We start from the raw sequence: 23,998 nt of genomic DNA, 5'->3' as shown, positions 1-23,998 counted from the left end.
TGTACGTGTATTTGGACTACATATAAGTGTTGAAAGCTTTAAATGTCATTATACTTGTATAATGACAATAAAACATTCAATTCAATATAACTGATATCACAAAATGCTTTAGCATGTTAGCTCATCTGTGTCATGTTTCTGGGGTTTAAACATTGTTTTTTAGCATTATGACAAGTCTAAGAAAATTGGTATTAGCATGCTAAAACTTTTAGCAACCATCTTTTACATAAATCTCATTTCTTAAAATGAGTAGAGTTATAAAACGGAATGCAGCAATACATTAGCATGCTATATATGAAGATACCCTGGAAAAACTGCATTATCTTTTTCAGCATTTGACTATGATTAATCCAGACACCCTCATACACACATGCATCATCTCAGTATTGATTAGAAAGCCGTCAGTTCAACCTCGACGCCCGAAGTCCAGATGCGCTTGACGAATGCTTTCTCCCCGGCTGATTCCATCTCCCCGTTAGGGCCATATTGAAATAATACATCACGCGTCGCGTCAAGATTCCCATTTATTGACCCAAAAACAGAATCTAACGGCTTCTTTTTGTATTCCAAACACTCATAACATAAATACTAGTACAGCATATATTGACATATTCACATAAAAAAGGCGGCGCTAAATTTAGGACGCATTTCCTTCACAATAGACATCCAAAAACCGTTTGTGTCACCCATTTTGAACGTTTTTGGACGTCTATTGGCGTCTTTGGGAGTATGACCGTGAAGTAAAGAACGCCGTAAGCGTGGCGTGAGAGGGCGTGACGCAAGTCGACCCCGGTCCGAGGCCCCTTGGGACGCCATTTCCGCCTCGGAGGTGACCTACTTCTCCCTGATTGTCGGCAGAAGGCCGCTCCATCAGCTCGCCTTTGTACGCGCTCGCTCAACTGTGTCGCCATGATGAAGCTCATCACACACATGCACGCACACGACGGCGGCGCGTGCGCGCGTTCCCGTCACGGATTCCTGAATTTACAACATCCATTTATTAGCTTCTCCTTTATCGGCAACGGCGAGGACGGCGCCCGGCAGCCATCACGCTCCATTACGGGCTAGATGACAGCGAGATGGCGAGTCGGGGGGTGATGATAGATGGCGCCCGTTACAAAATGGCGGCGGCGGCGTCACGAAATGGCGGCCGGTACTCGTTTTCGCGGGAAATAAAATGAAGCTAATGAACAACGGCGTCACGAAACACTTTGACATTCATATAAATAACATCCCATAATAGTCCCGCCCCTTTAAAAAAACAAAATGAAGACCAGCTTCACCGTGTGTCCTTGAAATGACACCGTTCGATTTGAAAATGCCCTTCGATACACGGTTAGGAAGTCCATTCAGGTTCTTGATAAAGCCCGAGAGTGTTGGGGGTCTTTGATAAGGAGATAGGAATCAGTGCATGGGGGTCTTTGTTGTTTTTTGGGGGGTTAAAGGTCATACGCAGAAGTCAAAAAGGGAGGTCGGAAAGAGACGAAATGCTCAGGACAGTCAAAAAGTTTGGTTTCTTAGACCAAATGTCAAGCATGTTGTCTTTGTTGGAACTCTTTCAACGCCATTGATGTCCAATTAAAACTTTTCGATGGGGTTTATCGCCCATCAGTTATTCTTCTGCTATTAATGGTCTCATATTCATCAACTGAAACCCTTAAACTGAGAGGATGTTGAACTAAAGCTTCTTCTGTGGGCCTTTTTTTGTAAAATGGTCAATATTTGTAGTGGGACAATAAAAAAATGACTTTAAGGCCTTAGTATGAGACCCACAAGAGGATTTGATCCTAGTCCAGTATTCTGGCATTTTTGAAAAATCAGTTTTGCCTTTTAAAAAGTCCAAAAATTGTTCCTGAATTCAAAATGGTTGCCTTCCAATCCATTTAAATCAACTTTAACACATTGTCTTCTTTAAGATATGCTTTTTTGTTGTTGTTTTCATTCAAAAGTCAGCAAAAAACTGTAAAAAAATGTCCAAATGACTCTAGAGCAAACCTAACCCATTATGTTAAAAAAAAACATTAAATCAAGTCTCTAGAATCAAATTGAATCATAAAAAAACTATATTACATCAAACTAGTATTGTCAGGAGTATTTTTCCCCTTTTTGGGAATCTCCAAAAATTGAACTGCAGGCACTGTGTGGCCATTTTGGTCAAAAATAAGCCAAAAAAAAAACTAAATTCCAGGAAATAAAAAGTGAACCAGCCCTTGGGAAGTGTCTTGTTTTAGTGCAACGGACCAAAAAAAAGGGGTCCAAAGATATGCCAGGAAAAAAAGCCACAAAAACACAGTAGTGCATCCCCTTGAGCAAGGCACTGACTGAACCCTGGTGTGTGTGTGATGAATTTCTACTCCTGTGGTTGCATGATGATGGGGAGGGGGAGTGGAGGGACTAAAAAAGGGGGCGTGGGGCGCTGGGGTATCGCCAGAGGTGCTTGGAGGACCCATCTGCTCGCTCTCCAGCGGCGATGATTGCTGGAGAGAAAAGATGGCGCACCAAAAAACTGCCCGGAGATCACTCTCTCGTTTTTTTTTCTTCTCTCTTTTGCTTCCTTTTGCTTTCAATGGACCAGCAGGTCCTTCAGAGGGAAGTAATGAGTCACGACCGAGGAAGGAGGAGGTTGATGGAGAGGATGGATGCAGAAAAGGAGGATTTTTTCATTTTTGGGGGGCAGTGTTGTGGTTTTTCTTTCTTTTTGTGAGCAGTGTGATGGTTTCTTTTTTTTTTTTTTTTTTTTTTGCTAAAGGCAAATTGCTCGTCTGTTTGTTCGTTGGTCCGTTTGTTCTCCATCTGGATGCTTTTGCCTTGTTGCTCTCACTCAGCCCACCGTGAAATGCCAGTTGACTCCTCCTCCTTCTTCAGCTTTTTCCAATGCGTCTTTTCACATTTGCTTGACTTTGGGTTTCATTTTGAGGACCCATTCGCCTCCTGAGTTGCTGTTGTATAAATCTAGCAGGTGCGTGTCCCAGTCAAGGCGGCGCTCGCCTAAAAGTGGAAAAAAAAAGATATGTTTTTTTATTTATTTTGGTATGGCAGAGAAATAGGGGAAAAAATACAGGACTGGAAAATATCACAAAATAGTTGTAATTTCACAAAAATAATGTCATGTGTTGGAATATTACGGTATTGGAAGGGTAATATTAGGGGAAAAATTATAATATTACAAAAGTTATGTCACATGTTAGAATATTTATGGTAAAAAATATATAAGACTGGAAATTGTCACAAAAAAGTCGTAATATTACAAAAATAATGTTACATGTTGGAATGTTACGGTATTGGAGGGGTAATATTAGGGAAAAATTCGTAATATTAAAAAAGTAATGTCATATGTTAGAATATTTATGGTAAAAAAATACAGGACTGGAAAATGTCACAAAAAAGTCGTAAATAATGTCACGTGTTGTAATATTACGGTATTGGAGGGCGAAACATTTTTAATATTACAAAAGTAATGTCATGCGTTAGAATATTTATGATATTGGAGTAATAATAGGGGTAAAAAGTCAAAATATTACAAAAAATAAGCCACACGTTGTACGATGCTTGCACGCATTCCAATACAGAATATTAATAAAACCATATCTATCTTAGCCATCATCACGAGTGTCCTTGCGCCCTCAAGTGGCCAAATGGCAAAAATACAATTTTTCCATCAAGCCTCACAAAAAAAAGAGAAGTAATAAAAAAAAATCTTACCAATGTTCCCCCCCACTTCGTACAGTTCGCAGGAGGACATGGAGCCATTCCTTGAAGATAAAAAAAACAAAAAACACCACATTTGTCAAGCTAAGTCACTATTTTTCATCAAAATATCACCAGAACCTGGACAAAAATAGGTTTCAACATTATTGCCGAACTTATATACCTTCTCTGTAGGTCCTTCCCAATGTCAGGGCTGCAGATGAACTGCTTTTCAAACTGGGTCAGCAGGTCAGATGCTCGCGAGTCTTTGTTGACCTTGAAGTCCATGGTCCCACTCACCCGATCGCCCATTTGGATCTTCACCGCATGGCGTGTCTGCAGAATCAAGAAAACATGTTTTTTGTTCATTTTCCAGATCCACAGGTACCAAAAATGAACTGAAAAAACTAAGAAATGACATTTAACATTATATTTACTTAAAAAAAATGGATTATAACACTGGATACTGGATTATAAGACGCCTTGTCTATTTTGGAGAAAATTTTTAAGTGTAATCTGTAAGTAACTTTTAAGTGCGCCTTATAGTCGTGAAAATACGGTAATAAGTATATTATTATTGTACATTATAGTCTCAACATCAGTGGAATCGGTATTCAAAATATACAAACCGTATTTTCACGACTATAAGGCGCACTTAAAAGTCTTAAATTTTCTCCAAAATAGACAAAATGCGCCTTATAATCCAGTGCGCCTTATATATGGAAAAAAAATTTAAAAGGTCATTCATTGACAGTGCGCCTTATAGTCCTGAAAATACGCTACATTAAATATGTTAAAATAAACTGAACCAGTTTACCATGTAACCATTGCTTCCAAAATTTGCTAAAAACTGACCTCCGAAACATTTTTCTCAGGTTTTTCCTTGTTGTCGGCATGTATCCTCCTCAGCAGGTTTTTAAAGCGGCGATCGTAAAACTGGTAGCGCCGGTTGTGATTCTCGTTGATCTTTCGCACTTGCTTCATGAGAAAATTTGGAATCTGCAGGCAGAAAGTGAAAATACGTCAGCGTTCCTCATCTCACGCAAGACAAACAAAGGCATCCATCTTTTACTTACCGTCCAAAGCAGGTCTTGGTAGCGGATGAGGAGCCTCATGACGTCGGCGGCCTTCTGGACCTGCCATTTTTCAGCCCCCTCGGTCAACCTACCGGCGACGGTCTTATGGAGGAACAGGTTAGGAGCCATAATGGTGGCCACGGCCCACAGGTTCATCCTGTTCCACTTTTCGTGGTTTACCACCTTGTTGAGGAACTCCAAAAGTGCCTGAACAAAAAAAAAAAATGAATACAATTGTATATTAGCCATGTTGTTAAAGAAAACACTTTAAGGAGAAAGCAGATTTTTTTTTTATTATTGTTGTTGTTGTTGTTTTTTACAACCCCCATAATTTTGGTTTATAGAAGAATTTTTTTGGAGAAATTTTGATTGCGATGTGATCCAAAATGGCGGCGCCCTATGCTATTACCAATTTTGTCAAACGCAGTTTCTGGGTATGATGATAATTAGGATTTTGTTGAGAAAATGATGATGACAAAGCATATGTCTGATTATTATTACCATTATTATTATTATTATTAATAATATTTTTCTTCAATTTGATTGTTGCATTTATAAACATTCAGGAGTTATGTATATAAAATTTGGTTATCATGGGAAAGGTTGAAAATCGAAGAATATTTTTTTATAGAATGCAGGGTGATGCTGTTAATAATAAATGAGTTTTGGGGCCTTGTTTGAATAGTTTTTTTTTGTGTGTTAGCTACTTTTGTAGATGTAATTAATACTTTGAATTGAGTTTTTTGTTCTCTGCTATTGCATTCAATTGATTCAGTTGTTGTTTTTTAATTAGTAGTTTAAAAAAGTGGGCTTTTTGTATGATTGTTAGTATTAGTACAGTAATCCCTCAATTATCGCGGTTAATGGAGACTGGTTATGGCCGCAATAAATGAAAAACCATGTAGTAGTGTTACAAATATAAAAGAAAATTCATATTTTTTATTACTTCAGGGCTAAGTTCTAGTAGTAACTACAAAAAAATCTCCCAGAAAAAATCTGCGATGTTATGAAGCTGCAATATTCGAGGGATTACTGTATTTCTAAAAAAAACATTAAAAAAATATACTTTCACTCATATGATCCACCACAAGACTTGGATTTGCGTTTCTATCAGTTTCAATAATTAATACCTTTCCTGAACATAGTACAGCTTCCCATTTCATGTTGACTACTTATTTCCTAATGAATAATTCATGTGTGTACTTCAAATCTCAATACACTTGCCTAAAAGCATTCAATTCAAAATCAATTGGACGTCTAACACTGTCAGTAAGTTACTGTTTTTTCTCCAAAATAAACTGCCCAATCAGAGTTTACCCACACAAAAAAAGCCAATATTTTTTTGTACAAAACAGCAGTCATATTAAGGGCATCTACTCGAGTACTTGCAGGTGGATCACACACTCCTCATTTGATCCTCTAATGTCCAAACCACTTCACACATTTGCCTCTAAAAGCATATATTTTGGTTGAAAGCGAAAGTTGCTCACCCCACGCTCTCCCATTTGCATCATAAAAGCCCGGACCAGCCTTTGCCAGTGCAGACAAAAAGCCGAGGGCGCTCCACCCACTTTCACCGCTAAAAGCTTAGCCGCCTTGTTTGTGTAACGGGCGCTAAACTCAAGTGCAACCACACAATTTACGGTTTGCTATGATTCAAGCTCACGTTGCTAGGCAACCGTTTGGAATCAGGAGGAGGAGGTGGTCTGCCGGGAAAGCCTGCTAGGTCTCGTTACCAAAATACTACAAATAAAACCCACACAAATGGAGATAAGTGCATGTTTGTGTACCTTCAGAGTATTCCTGTTGGGTTCAGGTAGCAAGAGGATAAGTAGGTTTAACATGTGGAGTTTCTGCTTGAGCTCCGTGATGTCTGGAAGAAGCACAAAATAAAGCTTAGCAGCTTGAAAACTGTCATATCTTGATCCTACTAGTACAGTAATCCCTCAATTAACAAGGTTAATGTAGACGAGACAAGGCCATAATAAACGATAAACCGCAAAGTAGGATCATCCCTATTTAATAATAATAATAATATTTTTTTTGTTTTGAACTTCAGTTATATGTGTATATGTGTGTATATGTGTGTATATGTGTGTATATTTGTGTGTATGTGTGTATATTTGTGTGTATATATGTGTATATGTGTGTATGTGTGTATATTTGTGTGTATATATGTGTATATGTGTGTATATGTATGTATATATGTGTATATGTGTGTATATATGTGTATAAATGTGTATATGTGTGTATATATGTGTGTATGAATGTGTATATGTGTGTATATATGTGTGTATGTGTGTATATGTGTATATGTGTGTATATATGTGTATGTGTGTATATGTGTGTACATATGTGTATGTGTGTATATGTGTGTATATTTGTGTGTATATGTGTATATCTGTGTGTATATATGTGTATATATGTGTGTATATATGTGTATAAATGTGTATAAATGTGTATATACGTGTATATATGTGTATATATGTGTATATATATAAATGTATGTATGTATATATATAAATATATGTATGTATATATGTGTATATATGTGTATATATATAAATGTATGTATGTATATATATAAATATATGTATGTATATATGTGTATATATGTGTATATATGTGTATATATGTGTATATATATAAATGTATGTATGTATATACAAATATATGTATGTATATATGTGTATGTATGTATATATATATTTTTTGTGTGTTTTTTTTAACTTCAGTTTAAAGATGATACATTTTAAATTTTACTTCATTGCTGAGTTCAAGTAGCATGCGAAGGACAAGGAAGTGGCTTCTGCTTATTGTTTTCCCAAGGCCTAATTGCCAAATCAAGTTAATTAACAGTACACAAATTGTTCTATGGAAAGTCATTTTTAACTGAAACACACCCACTAATATTCAAATGAACACCCACTTTTGCTTGTCGGTAAATAATTATGAAACGGGCAGAGGTTGTCTTTTCTTGTTGCGAGTACGAGGTCGAAAAGGAACAAACGCCAATAAAACACACACAAAACAACACCCGCTCATTTCCTGTGTGTTTGTGGAAGAGTAATGGGATGTCCCAAGATAGATGGGGTTATTGACGGGGGGTCATTTAGCTTTGTCGTCTTATATCCGCCCTCACACGCGTGGTTTATTAGCTAGCACCAAGCCATTAATCAGAATGTTATTAAAATGAAAAAACTGCTAAATGTCAATGCGCCTTTTGTGTGTTTTGTTCTGACCTCTGACAGCGCTAAAAGTGTTGAGGTATTCGGCGGTAAGCAGAGGAGACGGAAGATCTCGGATGAATTTCTTGAGAACCGTGGCGGCGTCGTTGGGTCGCACTTCGTCCCATTTGAAACGACCCGCGTAAAAGTCGGCCTCCAACTCCTGCTGCAACGACTATGTACAAAAAAAACACATATGTACCCTTTAGATGTATTTTCCTTGTATAGTCCCCCTTACCAAGATGGCTGCCAGTTACTAATGTCGCAGTGAAAAAGCCAATGCAAGTGAATGTTATCTTTTAATGACATTTTTATATATGGGCCCATATGTAAATGTTAAATGCTAATGTTAGCAAGGATGCTAATTGTGTTAGAAGGACATCTATGTATGTCAAAGGCAGTTAATGACGTGAGGAAAGTACTATAAAAAGTAAAATAAAATGTCTTTGATTTGAATGAAGTACCTTGATTCTGGATAGAGATCCAGGAACCCGCAAGATACCTTCGGAATGAACGCCATTCTCTTCCAAGAAGTTCAAAAGCTGACAGAAACGCAAGAGAAGACAATTTAGCTTCAGTGAAATGTCATTTTTGGGAAATATTGGAAATACCTTCTGGAGGAGGAGAGGAGTGGTGGTTGCAGGGTTCAATTTTTGATCATTTTCCAGCAGGGTGGACAGTGGCACGCCAAACAATGAACTATCTGCTTGAAAAAGAAAACATACCTTAGATTCATTCATTTCCTGAAACACTTATCCTCACACAGGCCGCAGGGGGTGCTGGAGCATCTCCCAGCTAACTACGGACACTTTGAATGGGTGGACAGCCAATCACATGGCATAGAGACTGACAACCAATCAAAGATAGGAGCCATTTAGAGCCAGCTAGCCTAGCATGTTTTTGGGATGAAACCGGAGTACCCAGAGAAAACCCACGCAAGTCCGAGAAGAAATTGGAAATTCCACACAGTGACAACTGACCTGGGATTTGAACCCTTGACCCCAGAACTACAAGGCTGTTGCGCTAACCACTCATTCACCAAATTATACCTTTTGACTAGTACTTATCTATGTTGACTACTTATGTATTTACTATTATTATTTATTGATTTAGTATTTACTATTATTCTTTACTGATTATGTATCTACTATTATTATTTATTATTTATGTATTTGTTATTATTTATTGATTATTTATTTACTATTATCATTTATTAGCTATTATTGTTGACTGACTATTAACTATTATTATTTATTAGCTATTATTATTGATTGACTATTAACTATTATTATTTACTGATATGTAATTACTATTATTACTTATTGATTATTTATTTACTATTATTTCTCAGTTTGTTTGTTTTTTATTGTTTTTATTAGTGCAATTGCCTACTTATTTATAATATTGACTACTTATTTATTTATGCATTACTTATTTCTTCGTTATTGTTATTACATATTATTTGTCTGTTTGTTTGTTGTTGTTGTTATTGTACACTTTTTGGTGAGGCTTTAAACCTCATTAACTTGTACAATCACAATAAATTCATTCAATTCAATTCATTACTTTTTGTTTTTCAACTGCATCTAGTTTGCATATTGTTATGAATTGTTTATGCGCAATTAAGGATCATTAGCATTGAATTTAGAAGCTGAAGAGCCACATTCTAACTTGACTGGCACGCTGATAAAAAAATAAAGTACGTTATGTAAACGGAGTATCATTGTGGAAGACATAGTCGATAAAGTGGCTCAACTCCGTACCTGGCATTTTCCTCTTGGCCATCTTCTGGCGTTTGAGCTCCAGCCCAAAATGGTCGCACAGCGCTGTCATTTCGATGAGGGCGTACTGGCGAACCTTCTTCATGTCGGAATGAGACAGGTCTTGGATTCGAGTGACTCCCAAACGGCATTTGGGGCAAACCACCCGCTAGAAAAACACATGCAAAAACTTTAATGGCCGAGAAATGTGGTGGCAAGGTCAAAGAATGAAATAAATGCATACATACAGGCAGGGTGCCGTCCTCCCTCCTTCGCTGGATACTGTTTCCGGTGGCGTTGGACTGTTTTAGGATGCGAGCCTGTTCGCAGTAAGCCACGTCGGTGATGAAGATCTCCTCTTCGGGAGCTGGTTCAGAAAATACAAGTTTGGGGGCTTGATTTCAAAGAGCTTTCAATTAGTGAAATTGTCATTTTAAAACTACTTGGAACTGAATGGAATGTCATTTTTAGGGCAAATTTCAAAGCCAGTCGAAAAAAATTACTGATTACTAGAGCAGGAATGGGCAAAAATTGACTTTAAAAATTTGACAGATGGGCGGGGTCAGCACAAGATAGGATACAAATAAAAAAGTGCATCGGTTAACAGTACATATGAAATATAAACAGAAAAAAGGACTAAAGTATTAACATACTCATCACTTATCATTAAAGTCAAAAGTATAAAGTACAAAGTAAAAAAGGAATGTATTAAGAAATATTAAAATGTCATTAAAAAAAAGATGGAGGGGCTGTAAAACACCACTGCACTGCAAATGGCTTCATGAACAAATGAAGGGATTATCCTCAAATTTACAGATTAGAAGTGTCATAAGAAAGGGAAGCATTGATTCAATTTGGGGGTTGTGAGGTCAAAGGTCGTATGGGTCAAGGAGGAAGTCGTAGTTACTACTATACTTTGATTTTGTCAAGCTGTCTCACCTGATTTGGAGACTGAAGTCATACTGTTCTGGGCCAGGTCTTCACTATGCTGAGAATCAGACAAATCCTGTCGGGAAAAATGAAAATTATGACACAACTGCCAACATATTTTAACCCCATTTCAGGAATTTTATGTATTAATTAAGAGTGAATGTGATTTGCGCAAATTCAATATAAAATGTAAAAAAATGTCTACAATGTCATTTGCTGTGTCTGTATTCTCACCCTCTTGCTACTGTTACAATGAAATTTCCCGAATACGGGATGAATAAAGTTATTTTAACTAATCTAATCTAATATCTACTCAAATACTGCGCCTTTAAAAGTCTAAAATTTACTCCAAAATGGACTGGGTGCCCAATCAGTATCCACTAAATTCAAGATTGTGTAGATATTGTTGTATGACTCTTACAGATTGACTATTTGCGTACATTGCTTGCTGACAGACTATATGTATATAGTGAAAAGGCAGAAGTGATCCAGATTAGAGCCGAAATGGATAAAAACCAGATCCGATTTTACAACAAAAAAACGTACTTGGAAAAAAAAATAACAATAATCCCATACCAAGTTGTTATACTGCATACATAATTTGAAATAATGAAAAAAAATGTATAAGTTGACAGGTATGTATTGTTAAAATGAGACTTATGTGAGGCTCACCAGACGGACGATGGTTTCAAAAACTTCACGAACGTGGCGTTGTTTGTTCCTCTTGCGATGGAAAGTGGTGTAAGTGTCCACCCTGCGTTGGACCGCTTCGGCCTGAGTCCGAGTCAGCGTGGATAGAAGCAAGGTGTTGTCGCCATCTTCGATGTCCTCGTTGATCAGGTTGGAAAGACCCACTTCCAGGAGCCACTGCTCCTCTTGCTCCCCTTCTGAAACAAAAAACACAAAAAATACTTTCACAATTGATCTAAAACTTCTAAGTTTACAGTACAAGTGAGGTTTTGTTAGTAGAGTGACGATAATAAACTTCCGATCCATATTGACAGGGAATTAAGTGTGTTTTCTTCTTCACTTACCGCAAATTCACTACTTTGCTATTTTTTCCCCGCTATGAATTATTAAAAATATGAAAATCCATAATAACATGAAATACTATTGAAGGAATCCAAACAGAATGAAAGTTTTCTTCATTTTAGTGTTGTAATTGTTCACATTTAAAAGTTTCTATATGGCAAATGTCACTAAACTATTCATTTTAAGATTAACTACTAGTTTATGAAGTAACATTTAATCAGTTACAGGTTTTTGTTACTATTTCTTTAGTTTCAGTCTTAATTCTAACATTTTAGGTGGATCTTGCCATAAGGACGGCCCGGTGGATGAGTGTTTAGCGCATTGGTCCACAGTGGCGGGATCTGGGTTCAAATCCAGGTGTTGAGTTAGCATGTTCTGAGTGGGTTTTCTCTGGGTACTCCAGTTTCCTCCCACATTCAAAAAATACGCATGTTAGACTGATTGGACACTCTAAATTGGCCTTTGTTTCAAAATGATTGGTTGTTTGTCTCAAAGTTACCTGGGATAGGCTCCAGCACCCCCCCTAATAAGGATAAAGCAGTTCATAAAATGAGATGAGATTTCACCATCAATGCGAGTCGTCCATTAAAACATCCATCATCCTCAACAACATTAAAAATCCTTTCTGTTCCTTTAACTCACATTAGTGAAGCTTGAAATCTCATTATACCTTGCATACCGACAATAAAAGCATTCGATTGGCCGAAAAGCGGCATAGCCCTTCCAAGCTTTTTACACAAAGGAAGTCACATGACCACAACGGCATGTACCATCACAAAGCCGGATGTCAATCTTATTTTCCACATTTAAAAAAAGACTATTTAACATAACATCAATAGGGTCCTGATCTAAGGTCGTTTAAATCCCGGGTCGCACTTAAATAAGAACCCCCCCCCCCCCTCCACACCCCCCCCACCCCCCTCCTTCCACTGGGCGTGTGTCGTCATGGCAATGCACTCTCCTCCGAAACCTGATATGGAGAAAGCAGCGGAAAGGCAAAAACGGCGTTTGTTTACCGTCCGATTGCCTGGAATCGCGGCGGGCGCTGTCTTCGGCGAAGTCGCCGCCCTGTTTGATGGTTTCCAACTCTGTCCAAAAGGATTCCACGCACAATTGGTCGGGATGCCGTTCCTGGTCCAGCGAGGAGGGCAGCGTCGTGGAGACACCACCAGGATGCTCAGCGGCGCCGACAACAACAGCAGCAGCGGCGGCTGCGGTGGTGGTGGTGATGGTGGCCTGGTCCTGCGGGCTGGCCCAAGGCTCGGCGCTCATCTCGGTGGGGCTGGGGTCTCTGGCACACGCATACACACACGGGAAAAAATCACAGGCGTGCATACAAACAAAAGGAAGACGCCGACCATTGGGGGAGTGGGGGGTCCAAAAACGTGGTGGGAGATCCAGCGAGGTGCCGGCGAAGGGATGGAGAGACAAAAGAGACGAGAGAGAAGAAGAGAGAGGGAGGGAGGAGGGGAGTGCTATTGTCCCTGACAAATGTGCTTGTAATGGGTTGAGTGGCCGCTAGGTGTCGCTATAAGGATGGGGTGTGGATGTGGGAAAAATGGTGGATTTGATTTTTGATGAATGTATTTGGGGAATTGGGTTTGAAAGGGAAGGGGATTGGTTGAAAGGCAATTCAGGGGGTTTAGTGTCATGGTGGGTAGGTGGGATAGGCTCAAGCACCCCCTGTGAGCGCTTCAGAAAAGGTTAAAGGAATTGTTGGTTATTGTCAATGGCAAGATTAATGGGGGTAGGAAAATATGTTTTTTTATTTTAATGGTGGTGGTTTTGTTTTATTATATTTTGGGGGGTTGGAATTGTGTTTTTATTTAAAAAAACATGTTTGGATAAAAAAGTAATTTAATTTTGTCACCAAAGTGAAAGGTTTTAAGTATCAGTTGAAATAATTGTTATTTGAATTAAAGTAAAAAGTAAATAGTCAACCCAAAAATTGATATTTTACAGAAAATATTCTTAGTTTTTGATTGGTTATTTAATATATTCAAATTTGAAAATGTATTATATGATTGCACATAGTAGTCGCATAGACATGGATTATTATGAAAGCGCAGTACTTTTTGAATACAGTTTTACAGACCACAAAATTAAAAAAAAAATCAAGCAATAATTCACATTTGCCACCACCATTTTCCACCAAAAAACCTACTAAATAGACAGCTTTTAAAGCAACGCGAAGCATTGGTTTCCCCCAAAAAGCTTAACAAATGCAACCTTTAAACATGAAAATATGTCACTCAAAAAAAAATGTGACTCACAGAACCACTCCAAGCATACATGAGTGACTCAGTCACATTCCAAAAATGACAAACTGGTTAGCCAATTACAAATGGTCCAGTCACGATCGCAATTTTCTATCAAAACAAAGCAGTAAACTATGCCAAACTAGCAAGAAATTCGGGTGTCAAATCACTCTTTCGTCTTTTGCACAATATCTGTCCACAAATTGGACATTTATCACTTAAATGGCACTTTGTTCATATTCCATTTCCCCCCCCACAACGTTCACAGGGGGTGCTACAGCCTACCCAGCGAACGTCAGCCAATGGCAGAGCACTGAGACAAACATCACTTCCAAAGGACAACTTTTAGCATTCGACTAGCTAGCCTAGCACACGTTTTTTGGAATATAGGCCAAAAAACGGAGTACCCGGAGAAAACCCACCCAAGCCCGGGTGAGAACATGCAACCCCCAAGGTTTTGAACCCTCGTTAGTACGTCTAACTACTCCGCTAACCAATTCAATGACAGCTAAGTTAAAAAATGTAAACAGATATATGGGAGATAATTGTCTTATGTAAACCACTAAATGCCAACTTTGTGAGGCCATAAAAGATCTATAAAACAAGAAAATATACTCTTATTCTTCTTTTTTTCAATTTGTTTAATTTTTAAAAATATTTTTAATTATTTTATATAATTTATTTTATATATATACCTCCTGTTTTTTTTTAAAATATTTAAATATGTTTACTTATCACTAGTTAATACATTTATTTTATTTCACATCATTTATTTTACTTAAAAATACACATTTTTTTCAAAATGTTGTTTAAACATGTCCACTCATCACTAGTTAATACATTTATGTTATTTCACATCATTTATTTTATTTAAATATACAAATTATTTTAAAATTGTGTTTAAATATGTCCACTCATCACTATTTAATAAATGTATTATATTTCACATCATTTATTTGACTTAAAAATACAAATTTTAAACTGCCTATCGCAAAATATGTTAATATTACAATTGGATACCGCCAAAATAAACTCATTTAAAAAAATATATATATAATCTGTGTATAAAAGAATGAACGCAGGCCTTAAAAAGTAAAAGTTTAACTTCTTTTTTACTGCAAAATTTGTTGATTTTTTGGCCTACCTGATGATCTTCTTACGTGAAGACGCCTTGAATTTTTTGATCCTCACAGGTTTCCGTGTCGGACCTAGTCTCATATTGGTCCAGGTGGGCAAAATAGCGGGCCCCATGGCTCTGACCTCCTCCCGTCCTCCCATGTTCGCCAAAATAAAATCCGGTTGTGGATGGAGGTGGCTAGCTCAAACGCGAATGGCCTTCCTCAACAGAAAGTGGCGGCTAAGCTTCGCTGGTTTTGAGTGCGGGAGTCGGGCCAAAATGTGCTGGGGGGAGGGGCCATACCTTTGAGGGGGAGGAGCCACGCCTTTGGGGGAGGGGCCACACCTTCAAATGCAAGGCATTACCTGTCGCTTGAATTGGAAACAAAAAAACTAATGTGGCCTTTTACGGAGTGTTGGAGTAAAAGTTTTGATTTTGGGGTCAGGGGTTTAGGATTGGTGGGTTTTTTGGGGGGGAAAGAGTTAACTTTGGGGGAGGGATTTATTATAAGATAGAGTGGGGGTGTCCAAGTTATTTTTGGGGTTTTCTAGGGAAGGCTATCTGGGAAGTAATGGGTTAATAGATAATGTGAAAGGATTAAAAAAAATAATCAATGCGTTATTACAATTGAGGTAAAAATACTATCGTGTCTTCTGTAAGACTCTTAATAACTTAATTAATTCATTTTTTTAAATACAAATAAGTATTTTGTTACATTATGTATTTTTCATTTATTTATGTTTATTCACGATAGTGTGATATAAAAAAATACTGTCTATTTTTTAATAATGTCAATGTGTATTATTTTCATTACATTATTTTTATTTAATTTAAAATTTTTAGTACAAAAAAATGTATTTATGTTTATTCGTGATATATTGTGATTTGAAAAGACTACAGTATCCTTATTTTATTTTGACTTTTCAGTACAAAAATCCATTTTTATCCTAAATTTTTATGATGTTATTTTTACTCTTTAAACAGATTAATATATTTATTTAATTCATTAAAAGCCAATTTTACATAAAAATCCTTATTTTACTAAAGGGGAAACGCCAAATATTTTCAAATTATTTTCTAATAAAAAAACATTCTTTTACTTTTTAAGGGTAGAAAAAACGTAAATATTCTCCAATTTTGTACGCATCATTCTTTTGATGAAGAATCAATTGAAAGATAAATTACAGTTTATTTTTAAAAGCCCAAAGTCAAGGCACATGCTTTCTTTACTTTGGGTAGACGACTTTCTTCACACTCTAATCAATGATCACTGTTCAAAAATCAAGACCGAGTCTAAATTAATCATAGTGTGAAGGTTGTTTCTTCACATTTGGATAGAAAAAGTGGCCTAATTTGTAGAAAAACAAGAACTTTCTTTGAAACAAGCTCGTCATTTGTTAAAAGAACTTTCTTCCACACATACCGGACAGGACAGTTTGTGTGACTTGGAAAAAGGGGCGTGGCAGGCAACAAGAAGGCTGAAAATGTTTGGCTTGTCGCTCAAGCACAACAGGTCTGTCAACATTGGCACGTGTGAACAAGACCTCTCGCTTTCAGTCTGTCTGGCCTTTTTATTTGGCAAATACAACGCTCCTTCTGATTGGTTGAGTTGGACATTATTTTGAAAAAACACTAAAAATGAGTTGGACATTATTGTGAAGAACCACTAAAAATGAGTTGGACATTGTTTTGAAAATCGCTAAAATGAGTTGGACGTTATTTTGAAAATCGCTAAAATGAGTTGGACGTTATTTTTAAAATCGCTAAAATTGAGTTGCACATTATTTTGAAAATCGTTAAAATGAGTTGGACATTATTTTGAAAATCGCTAAAAATGAGTTGACATTATTTTGAAAACAACTACAAAGAGATGGATATTATTTTGAAAACCACTAAAATGAGTTGGATATTATTTTGAAAACCGTTAAAATGAGATGCAAATTATTTTGAAAACCACTAAAAATGAGTTGGACATTATTTTGAAAACCACTAAAAATGAGTTGGACATTATTTTGAAAACCATTAAAAATGACTTGGACTTGATTTTGAAAACCACTAAAATGAGATGGATATTATTTTTAAGACCAGTAAAATAATTTGACATTATTTTGAAAACCACTAAAATAAGTTGGACTTCATTTTGAAAACCACTAAAATAAGTTGGACTTTATTTTGAAAACCACTAAAATAAGTTGGACATTATTTTGAAAACCACTAAAAATGAGTTAAACATTATTTTGAAAACCACTTGAAGTGAGTTAGACGTTAATTTGAAAGCCATTAAAATAAGTTAAACATTATTTTGAAAATCACTAAAAGATACATAAAAAACGATTTCTGATTTAAAAAAATGTCTCCACAATCTTAATCAAGTTCAGTAACCACAATTTGTTGATTTTCTTCTTTCTGAATCATTAAAAAAATGCTACAACATGCCTAAATAAAGCAATTAAGATAAAGTAAATACTGTAAAATCCTTCATTAGCGTCAAGGGATTACAGTTTCTTCACTACATAAAATAAGTCTTTTATTTATAAGCCATTACGCTGCTTTTTTATGACTTAACTCATCAGTCCCGCATTAAAAATAATTGCATTATGCAAGCAATAAAAAGTACATGACATTGTTTGTCTACATATGTTGCTCCGCCGTTAAGGTTTATAAACATAATTCATTTTAAGATATAGTATTTACAAGAGTTTTAAAATATATTACACTCTTTTTAGATGATTTACGGGGTTGCATTTAGTTATTAAAATTTTTACAAGAGACATTAATTAGTTGGAATTTTGGCTAATTACGGCAGGGCTCGGCCCTAATCCGCCCGGCAACTATAAAAGGAACTCTGTACTCATAATGGATTATAAAGAAGTTGATTAAAAAAAAAAAAAAAAGTTAATCGTTCCCGATGACGCATTAGCCATTAACACCGAAAGTCCGATTAAACAATGAAACTTTGAAATATTTTACAGTTAAGCAGGTAAAAAAAATGCTTAAAAATAACTCCGAACAAGGAAATAAGATGTTATTTTTGATCAAATACTTCTTAATTTGCAAAACTTTCGATTACTGTTTGAAAATGTCGAGTCGGTAACATTAATAACACAAAATAATATGAATAACTACGGTAATCTCAGTAACGGAAAAAAAATGGGGGTTTTGTGTCGAAAACGAAGCAAGGTTTAATCCCAGCGGAGGAATTTCATCACAAGCTTCTTAACCTTTAGAGAATGAAAGGCTTGCTTGACAAGGATCAGTAGACTGATACAAAAATGTGCTTTGAATCACTTTACAACGGGGGTCTGCTTCAAACCGGTTCTCAAGGGGCCGCAATGGCTGCAGGTTTTCATTCAAAACCAACAAGAGGACGGCGTACGCCAAGGGTTGTCAGACTCGGGTTGGTGTTAACGTCAACTTGATTTCATGTGGGCTGGACCATTTTAGATATAAAATTTAGATTTTTTTTTAATAAATGGATTAAAAGAACTGGATTAAAAGCCCTGAATATTCAGTTTTTTTTATAGATCTAAAACAATGTTTATTTTAGCTTTTTTAAAATATATTTTTAGATTCTACAACGTCAACTTGATTCCATGTGGGCTGGGGCATTTTAGATATAATATTTAGATTTTTTTAAATTATAAATGGATTAAAAGAGCTGGATTAAAAGCCCTGAAATTCAGTTTTTTTATAGATCTCAAACAGTGTTTATTTCAGATGATTTTTGAACTAAAAAACAGAAAAAAATGGATTAAAAAATTACAATTACCGATTTAAAAGGGGGAAAATCAGGAAATGTAATATACATCTATACTAATTATGTTCAATATTAAAGTGTAAAACTGAAAATATTTATATATTTTTAGATTTTACAAAATGATTTTTGAACTAAAAACAGAAAAAAATTATTAAAAGATGACAATTATTGATTTAAAAAAGGGGGCAATCAGGAAATATAACATACATCTATACTCTTCATTTAAATTTGACAAATATTTGCCCAAAATTTTACTCTTATCACAAATTACTCGTATGTCAGGTCACTCATATGTCAAGATACTACTGTAATGATAATTATAGCTAGATATCATATACATTCCATCAATTTATAAGGTATTACTCTTGTAAAATTTGGGTAAAACACACAGTAAGCCTTCATCTAAAAAGTTTTAAATGCATACTTTTCTGTTTTCACGTTGAAATGCAGCACGAGTGAAATGCATGATGGGAAAATGGCCAATCATGAATATAACACCACCACACAATCAATTTTGTCCACCACTATAAGCCTTATCTGTTATAATAATAATAATAACATTCCCAAAATGTCCTCACAATAGAATAACGCACAACCACTTGCCAATATACAATATATACTCCTCTCATATTTGCAATTTGCACTGAATAACATGAAAAAAAACGTGCAAAAAAGGCCTAGAAATCCTATTTTTTTGCATTAACGTCATAGTAGCAGATTATAATCCTACCTGGCTTTGGCTCGCCCAGACCCCCGACCCGAGAGCAGCAACAGGGCCACCGATCCAGCTCTCCCCCACGGCATCCTACTGACTCTTAAAGCGGACCCCCCGTCCCCCGATTTGGAGGAAGCGGCGGCCGCCCGCCGCCGCCAAGCTGTTTCCTCGCAATCTCTGGGACGCGCAAAAAAAAAAACACGACTAGAACAAGGACGGTGTGCGTCGCTACGTTGCATCCTGGTGCAGGAAGAAGAGGGGCCTTGAGGGGGGGGGGGGGGGGGGGTCCTCCAACAGAAATGTTTGTTCTAAGCAGGGACACGATGACTTATTATATTTAATGGTTGAGCTGCAATAGATTTGAGTTAAATGGGATTTTGCATTGGAGATGTCAATCATTAAAAACAAGTTCAGATCCAAAAAAAAGTCACGTATTTACTATTATTGATAGTTCCAGATGTCAAATCCACTTGGATTGGGCAGGTTGGCAGTGCGTGATCATGTTTCAATGCCGGTCATTGGCGTCCAATCTTTTTGGATTGGGTCAAAATGGATTGGACGTCTACACCCAAGAATGGCAGCCAATGAGTTTATGTTTATTTGCTCATGACTTAATAGAGTAAAGATGTATTTTTTTTTGATTTTTAACCTATTCTGATTCTATGAAAATGACAAAATAGCCAAAATTTATGTATTTTGCTGACAATGGTAGCCAATGAATTAGTAAAAAACTCTTTGAAATTTAAATTTAAGTAGTAGAATTTTTTTTATACAATGGCATTTGCTTTTTTTGTATTAGATTAAAAAAGTCACATTTCTAACAAAATACTCCAAATTAACGACATCGCTCAGTGTTTTTTTGCCATTTTTTTTGCTTCCAAAAAATAATCTCCGACAATATGAGGACAAAGTTTCTAACAAAAAACTTTAAATTTACAACATCGCCCCGAGTGTTTTTTTTGCCATTTTTTTTGCTTACAAAAAAATCTGCAAAAATATGAAGCCAAATAAAACTGTATAAAAACTTCTGTCCCAGTAACCATCTCAAATGGAAGACAGATTAGAAAAGACAAAATGGCCGCCATGTCCTTTGAGACACTGTATCCAAAAACTCCCGAAAAATAATTCAAATCCAAATTTCCAATTGGTGCCTAATTGGTCTAATCTCCATCAGGACCACCTCCTGAAGAGATTTCCAACCAGGATTATCTTCTGAAACAAACTGCTATTTGTTAAGAAATATCACAAACCATATAAGTAGGGCTCACGGATATAAATAAATAACACTAGTCTGGAGAAACAAAAGAAGTACGCACCAAATCACGGGCAGATTGCAACCACGTCAAGCGTGACGTCAGAACAACAAAAAACCCCAAATCTCCGGCCTTTTACTTAGAACTTCAACAATCCATCCACGTGGATTTCGGCATAGTAACAAATCAGATCAGGTCATGAGGTCACCAGGCTTTGCGAAGACAGGTTGGACATGTCCTGCTGACTATCAACTCAATGGCAACTTGCCATCCCTCACCTCCTGCTCTTTAACTTTAACCCGATCAACAGATTAGCGCAAAAACGTCAATCTCTCTCGAGGATTCAGCTCTCCTAAAACTTTCCTTCACTCTTTACTATTCCATACTGTTTTTTTCTAATAAACAAGGCCTTGAGACGCCCCAAAAACCCTTAAAAACCAAGACCTCCGTCACGTCCTCTGACAAACCGGATTAAGAGGCCGGCCAGAGGAGGTCGAGGCACGTTTTTTGTGCGTGACTCCGCCTACTTATGGCACGTGAGGGCCAGATCGGCCTCGTGCCCCGCTTACCCGCGTCTTAGCCACGCGCGGTCAAGGACTAGAGTGGGGAAAGTGTGGCAATACGTAGATAAGAGTCACAAGGCTTATTATAGTGGTGGACAAAATTGATTGTGTGGTGTTATATTCATGACTGGACATTTTCCCATCATGCATTTCACTCGTGCTGCATTTAAACACAAAAACAGAAAAGTCTGCATTTAAAACTTTTTCGATGAGGGCTTACTGTGTTTTTTACCCAAACTTGACAAGAGTAATACCTTAAAAAGCAATGGGATATGTATATATATATATGCTACGTAGCAATAATTATCATTACAGTGGTACCTCGACATAAGAGTGCCCCGACATAGGAGCAATTTGAGATACGAGTAAAATTTTGGGCAAATATTTATCTTGAAATACAAGTAAATTTTTGAGCAAATATTTATCTTGAGATACAAGTAAAATTTGGAGCGAATATTTAACTTGAGATATGAGTAAACATTTTTGCAAATATTTATCTTGAGATAAGAGTACAATTTTGAGCAAATATTTATCTTGAGATCAAGTGAAAATTTGAGCGAATATTTATCTTGAGATACGAGTAAATGTTTGAGATAATATTTATCTTAAGATACGAGTACATTTTTTAGATAATATTAATCTTAAGATACGGGTAAATTTTTGAGAAAATATTTATCTTAAGATACAAGTAAAATTTTGAGAAAATATTTATCTTAAGATACAAGTAAATTTTTGAGAAAATATTTATCTTAAGATACAAGTACAATTTTGAGAAAATATTTATCTTAAGATACAAGTACAATTTTGAGAAAATATTTATCTTAAGATACGAGTGAATTTTTGAGAAAATATTTATCTTAAGATACAAGTACATTTTTGAGAAAATATTTATCTTAAGATCAGAGTAAATTTTTTAGATATTTATCTTAAGATACGAGACAAATGTTGATATACGTTAGTCAGTGCGAATGGCGGAGCTTGCTCGCTAATACGAGAGGAGTATGTATATACTACTTCTTGTTGGCAAATGGTCGTGCGTTATTCTATTGTGAGGACATGTATATGCATATTTTTCTGAATATTTTGAAGGGAATACAAAAGCAAACAACCCTCAATAGGTTGCATCTGAAACTCAGGGTGGAGGCGGGGCCTATAGAGCCAACCCGGGAGGACAAAGGTATCAAAATTGAAAACAAAATTAGAATTAAGTTAGGTTAAGGTTAGATTAAATTTATATTTGAGTGTGTCTGCATTGTAATCCAAGTTCATTTAAATTAGTTTGTTTTATGTTACGAGCGCGTTGCCATGCAAAAAGGCTCTCTTAGTTCAAATGGATTGGAATTGGACTAAAAAAAATCAATGTCACCCAGTAGAATACGGAAATTAATTCATTTCGATGTGAACAAGGAGTTTCTGGAGGAAGTAAATAACCTGCCCAATCCAGCCACGCAAATGGGAAGGGCCGCCGTGGCACAGACAATACATGCCGGCCAATTAAAAAAACGGGAACATGGGCGTTCTCAACAATTGTTTACGTTGGCTCATTTATTCATTTCGAGACAGTCAAATTGTTCAAGGAACAAGTCGGACTAAACTTGAATTATCAGTGTGACAAAACATTTTCACTTTGATGTCGTTGGCACTTGCTAAACAATCTGATTGCTTTATTTAGGCACTTTTATTTTCAGTTTCGGGGTCAAAAGTTGAATTTACGCAAGAATAGACAATGACTTTACAACTTTTTTTGGACTATTTTTTTGGCTATATATAAATATATACATAAAATAGTAAAAGTGACCTTTAACCTTTTACTATGAGTTTTTATAGTAGGCAAGATCATTATTTTAGTTTTTAATATACTCTTAAATTAAAAAAAAGTAATTTTAATGCTTCATGTTTTATAAAATCGTGTTTTTTTGCAATCCAAAATTCATGCAAAACAACATTTTATGTTTTAAAACATTTTAGTGGTAATAAAACGTTATATTTCAGTTTTTCGCAACATTTTTTGGTTGAGAAAAACTGACATTTTAACCTATTTAAAAGCTATTTTATTTTAAGTAAAACCAGTTTTAGAAGCGTCCGTAAATTTTAAAAAAATGGTCGATTTGATGCTTTATATTTTATAAAATCCTATTTTTTTGCAATCCCAAATTCATCCAAAACAACATTTTATGTTCCAAAACATTTTCATGTGATAAAATGTTATATTTCCGTTTTTCGCCCAAAAAATTGGTCAAAATGAATTGACATTTTAAACTATTTAAAAGCTATTTAATTTGAAGTGAAACCAGTTTTAGAAGCATCCGTTCTGTACTATAAAAAATACTTTTAATGTCCAAAGCATTGTCAACTAGTCTGGAAACTTTTACTTTAACAACCCATAGCCGACCACAAAGAGGAAATGAAATGCCTGTTGCCGTGGGCAACCGCCAACGCGGAAATGTTATAGTACACGCTACCGAAATTAAATATGGAGATTTCTTACCTGGAAAATAAGTGCTGATCCCATTTCAGCCATGTGAGGTTTTAAGTCTTGTTACATTTTGATTTTGCTAAACAGGAAAAGAAAAAATATATATAAATAAATAGAGCAGCTGATTCAACTGAGCTTGTTGTTGCC

At 36.1% G+C, this 23,998-nt stretch overlaps 1 protein-coding gene across 3 annotated transcripts; it reads right to left on the bottom strand.

Annotated features, from left to right (window-relative positions):
- Nucleotides 1–511: 511 nt before the first annotated feature.
- On the bottom strand, nt 512–23,997 carry arhgap40 (Rho GTPase activating protein 40). Of its 3 annotated transcripts, none has more exons than XM_077726940.1 (15): nt 23,864–23,997; nt 12,729–13,003; nt 11,353–11,567; nt 10,690–10,756; nt 9,999–10,117; nt 9,754–9,919; nt 8,602–8,696; nt 8,455–8,532; nt 8,006–8,165; nt 6,554–6,636; nt 4,764–4,970; nt 4,543–4,686; nt 3,872–4,023; nt 3,703–3,752; nt 512–2,988 (listed from the first exon to the last, which is right to left on the bottom strand). In XM_077726940.1, the coding sequence occupies exons 2-15, from the start codon at nt 12,982–12,984 to the stop codon at nt 2,885–2,887; spliced, it is 1,896 nt and encodes a 631-aa protein (XP_077583066.1). In that variant the 5' UTR covers nt 12,985–13,003; nt 23,864–23,997; the 3' UTR covers nt 512–2,884. The 3 variants fall into 3 exon arrangements, with proteins under 3 accessions (XP_077583066.1, XP_077583064.1, XP_077583065.1); XM_077726938.1 differs by lacking the exon at nt 23,864–23,997 and adding an exon at nt 15,115–15,300; XM_077726939.1 differs by lacking the exon at nt 23,864–23,997 and adding an exon at nt 15,115–15,300 and having other exon boundaries at nt 8,602–8,693.
- Nucleotide 23,998: the final 1 nt, after the last annotated feature.

The sequence above is a fragment of the Stigmatopora nigra genome, chromosome 10, assembly GCF_051989575.1.
Source record: "Stigmatopora nigra isolate UIUO_SnigA chromosome 10, RoL_Snig_1.1, whole genome shotgun sequence".
NCBI classification, from domain to species: Eukaryota; Metazoa; Chordata; class Actinopteri; order Syngnathiformes; family Syngnathidae; genus Stigmatopora; species Stigmatopora nigra.
Note: the sequence above shows the minus strand (reverse complement) of the source record. Positions and strands in the feature narration are given on the sequence as shown.